Consider the following 3,312-nt stretch of genomic DNA (forward strand, 5'->3'; position numbering starts at 1 on the left):
GGTGTTGGCGGGGCCATGCTTCCTCCCAAGGATCTAGGAGAAAATCTTCTGTCTCTTCCAGCTTCTGGTGGTTGCCCTTGGTGTTCCTTGGCTCGTCGATACATCACTCTGATGTCTGCCTCCTTAGTCACATAGTGTTCTGTGTCCAAATCTCCTTCTGATAAGGACACTGGTTGTTGGATTTAGGGCCCATGCAGTGTGATCTCATCTTAACTTGATTCCATCTACAAAGACCCTATTTCCAAATAAGGTCACATTCTGAGGTTTTGGGTGGGCGCGAATTTTGAGGGGGCACTATTCAATCCAGTACAGAGAATATGATTTTAAAAAATCCTAACAAAACAGTTTTCAGTGAAAAGTAAGCTTCCCTCCTGCCTGAGTCCCCTAGGCCTCAAGTCTCTGCCCCAGGGGCATCTACTGTCACTATCTCTTGGGTCTCAGTCAAGAGACGATGCATAGATCAGCATCTCTGCATATGTCCTCCCCACCCCTAAATACACGTGGTAGCATACCGTGCAAGTTTCTTTTTTTCAGTTTATCATGTGGGAATATTCCATAGGAGCCCATCAGGCTTACCCCGGCCTTTTGTCCAGCCTGTCTCTCAGAGGCCTGGTGGTCATCCTTTTGCATGCTGCTGTTCCCAGGGCACAGGACACATCTGATCTTCTTACTGCTATTTCAGGAAGGTTGGGTGGAAGCATTATTCCTGTTTTCAAGGTGAAAACATTGAGGCCTAGAGGCATCAGTCAGAGGCCACCCAGCAGAGCTGGAGCTCAAACGTAGGTCTCCTAGACTTGTGTCTGGGGTCACCCCTGCCTCAACACTGTCCCCCTTCCCCCCACGCATACCCCCAGGCAAAGGGAACTCAGAGTCCTGGTGCTACAGGGAACTAGGGACACCCCTTCCCCCGCCACATATGTACGTATCCAGCCTTGGGGTGAACACGGCAGCATCCAGCAGCCCCCTGACCTGCACGTCCTACTCCCACAGTGCACCTGTGGCGATTCTCCGGTGGCTATCCAGCCCTCATGGACTGCATGAACAAGCTCAAAAACAACAAGGTATGTCAGCGTCCCCTCTGCAAACCTCTCTGGATGTCGGTTCCAGCCCAGCCCAGGGCTGGTGGCTCCTTCCTACCCCATGGGGCACACTCTCAGGGGGCAGGGGGTGTGCTTCCTGACAGCTGTGCCCATGCCATCGTGCCTGCAGGAGTACCTGGAGTTCCGAAAAGAGCGGAGCCAGATGCTGCTATCCAGGAGAAACCAGTTGCTTCTTGAGTTCAGCTTCTGGAACGAGCCACTGCCCAGAGCAGGCCCCAACATCTATGAGCTGAGGACATACAAGCTCAAGGTGCCTCCCTCCAACAGACCCCCTCCTGCCTCCCAGCTTCCTGCTGCGGTGCTGCTTTGCAGCTGCCCGAGGTGGACGTGCCCCCACACCTCACCTAGACTGGGGTTTCTGCCCTCTCCCCGTGGGCGCAGAGCAGAGGTGTGTACGTACAGGTGCACACGTGCATACCAGGTGTGAGTCAGGGCCTGTGATCCAGGCCAAGCAGCCCCTGGAGCTAGGGCGACAGGACAGTTTCCCATCCCTGCCCAGCTGTGACGCCAGGAATGTAAGGTGGGGGCTCACTCCCACCCTCTCTGTGGTTGTCTTTCAGCCAGGAACCATGATCGAGTGGGGGAACAACTGGTGAGTGACAGCACCAGGGCTGGGGGTGGGGGAACCCTGCTCACCTGCCCCACCACGGGCCACCTTTTCCACGGCCAGATCACAGGGAACCCAGGGTCCTCTGCCCTTGGTGGATCTGGAGAAAGATCCAACTAGGAGGTGAGGATCTCTTAGAGGATTGTGCGGCCTCCCTTGTAGAACACCCCACCTCCATCACCCCTTTACCCCATCTCCTCGGAGAGCTGTGGGCCCTACCTCAGGCCCCTCCTGGGAGTCAGCCTCAGTCCACCTCAGGGGACCCTTGCACCAGCCCTGGCTTCTGCCCCGTACTCTTCTCCAGGGCTCGAGCTATCAAGTACCGGCAGGAGAACCAGGAGGCAGTGGGCGGCTTCTTCTCACAGATAGGAGAGCTCTACATTGTGCACCATCTCTGGGGTAGGTTGGGGACCTTCCAGGAGCCTTTTATTAGTCCTTCCTCCACTGTCACTCTCTGTAGACAATGGGGATTCATCATTGCCCTCATGAAACTTACATTCTAGCTGGAGATACTAAGTCTGACATAAACTACAAACAAGGATTAATTTCAGATTATTACAAATAATATTTGTAGGCGGGGCATAGTGGCTCATGCCTGTTATCCCAGCAGTTTGGGAAGCTGAGGCAGGAGGGTCACTTGAGGCCAGGAGTTGAGATATAATGAGACCCCGTCTCTACCAAACCCCTCCCCCTCCAAATTAGCCAGGTATGGTGGCACATGCCTGTAGTCCCAGCTACTCAGGAGGCCCAGGATTTCAAGGTTACAGTGAGCTATGATCACACCACTGCACTCTATCTAGCCTGGGTGACAAAGTGAGACCACACCCTGCCCCTCTAAAAAAAAAAAATTCACATAAAGGATGTGGGAAGAAAAGAAAAAAAAAAAACCCAAATAATACTTGTAGAAAAGAGGCAGGGAGAGATGATGGAGAAAAACATTGGCTCGGGTAGACAAAGAATAGCGCCCTGAGGGGGTAAAATGTGAGCTGAGAGCTAAAGGATGAGGAGCCAGCTGTGAATTGCTGGGGAAAAACATTCCAAGTGGACAGAACAGCACATGCAAAGGTCCTGTGGTAGGGAAAGACCTTCGGGGTTTTGAGGCATAGCAAGGAGATTGGTGTGGAGTGAGTGGGGAAGAGTGTGAGGAGATGGAACAGGAGAGGGGACTGGGGCCACATCAGGTGGGGATGAGCTGGGATTTATTGTAAATGCAGCAGGAGGCTGCCTCAGTGTTTGCTTCAAGCAGCAGTGACATGGCCTGATTTATGTTCTCATGTGATTCCTCCGGCTGCTGTGGCTTTGCCAAGAGTGCTTGGTGGGGGAGCAAGAGAGGAAACAGGGCACCAGAGGACGGTCACACAAGTTCAGGCAGGAGAGGACGGGGGCCTGGCCTGAGGTAGTGGCAGTGGGATGCTGAGAAGTCCACAGATTCTCCAGTCTATTTTTTTTTTTTTTTCTTTTTGGGACAGAGTCTCACTCTGTTGCGCGGGCTAGAGCGCCATGGCGTCAGCCTAGCTCACAGCAACCTCAAACTGCTGGGCTCAAGCGATCCTTCTGCCTTAGCCTCCCGAGTAGCTGGGACTACAGGCATGTGCCACCATGCCC

The 3,312-nt window shown here is 53.6% G+C and overlaps 1 protein-coding gene across 1 annotated transcript in view; it reads left to right on the top strand.

Moving 5' to 3' along the window:
* NIPSNAP1 (nipsnap homolog 1 (C. elegans)) overlaps window positions 1-3,312 on the top strand; it is a 22,097-nt gene that overhangs the window by 15,793 nt on the left and 2,992 nt on the right. The window contains exons 5-8 of the mRNA XM_012644085.1: window positions 991-1,061; window positions 1,210-1,350; window positions 1,661-1,692; window positions 2,012-2,163. Coding sequence (XP_012499539.1) covers window positions 991-1,061; window positions 1,210-1,350; window positions 1,661-1,692; window positions 2,012-2,163 — 396 coding nt within the window. The remainder of the gene's footprint in view (window positions 1-990; window positions 1,062-1,209; window positions 1,351-1,660; window positions 1,693-2,011; window positions 2,164-3,312) is intronic.

The sequence above is a fragment of the Propithecus coquereli genome, unplaced genomic scaffold (assembly GCF_000956105.1).
Source record: "Propithecus coquereli isolate 6110/MARCELLA unplaced genomic scaffold, Pcoq_1.0 Scaffold206, whole genome shotgun sequence".
NCBI classification, from domain to species: domain Eukaryota; kingdom Metazoa; phylum Chordata; class Mammalia; order Primates; family Indriidae; genus Propithecus; species Propithecus coquereli.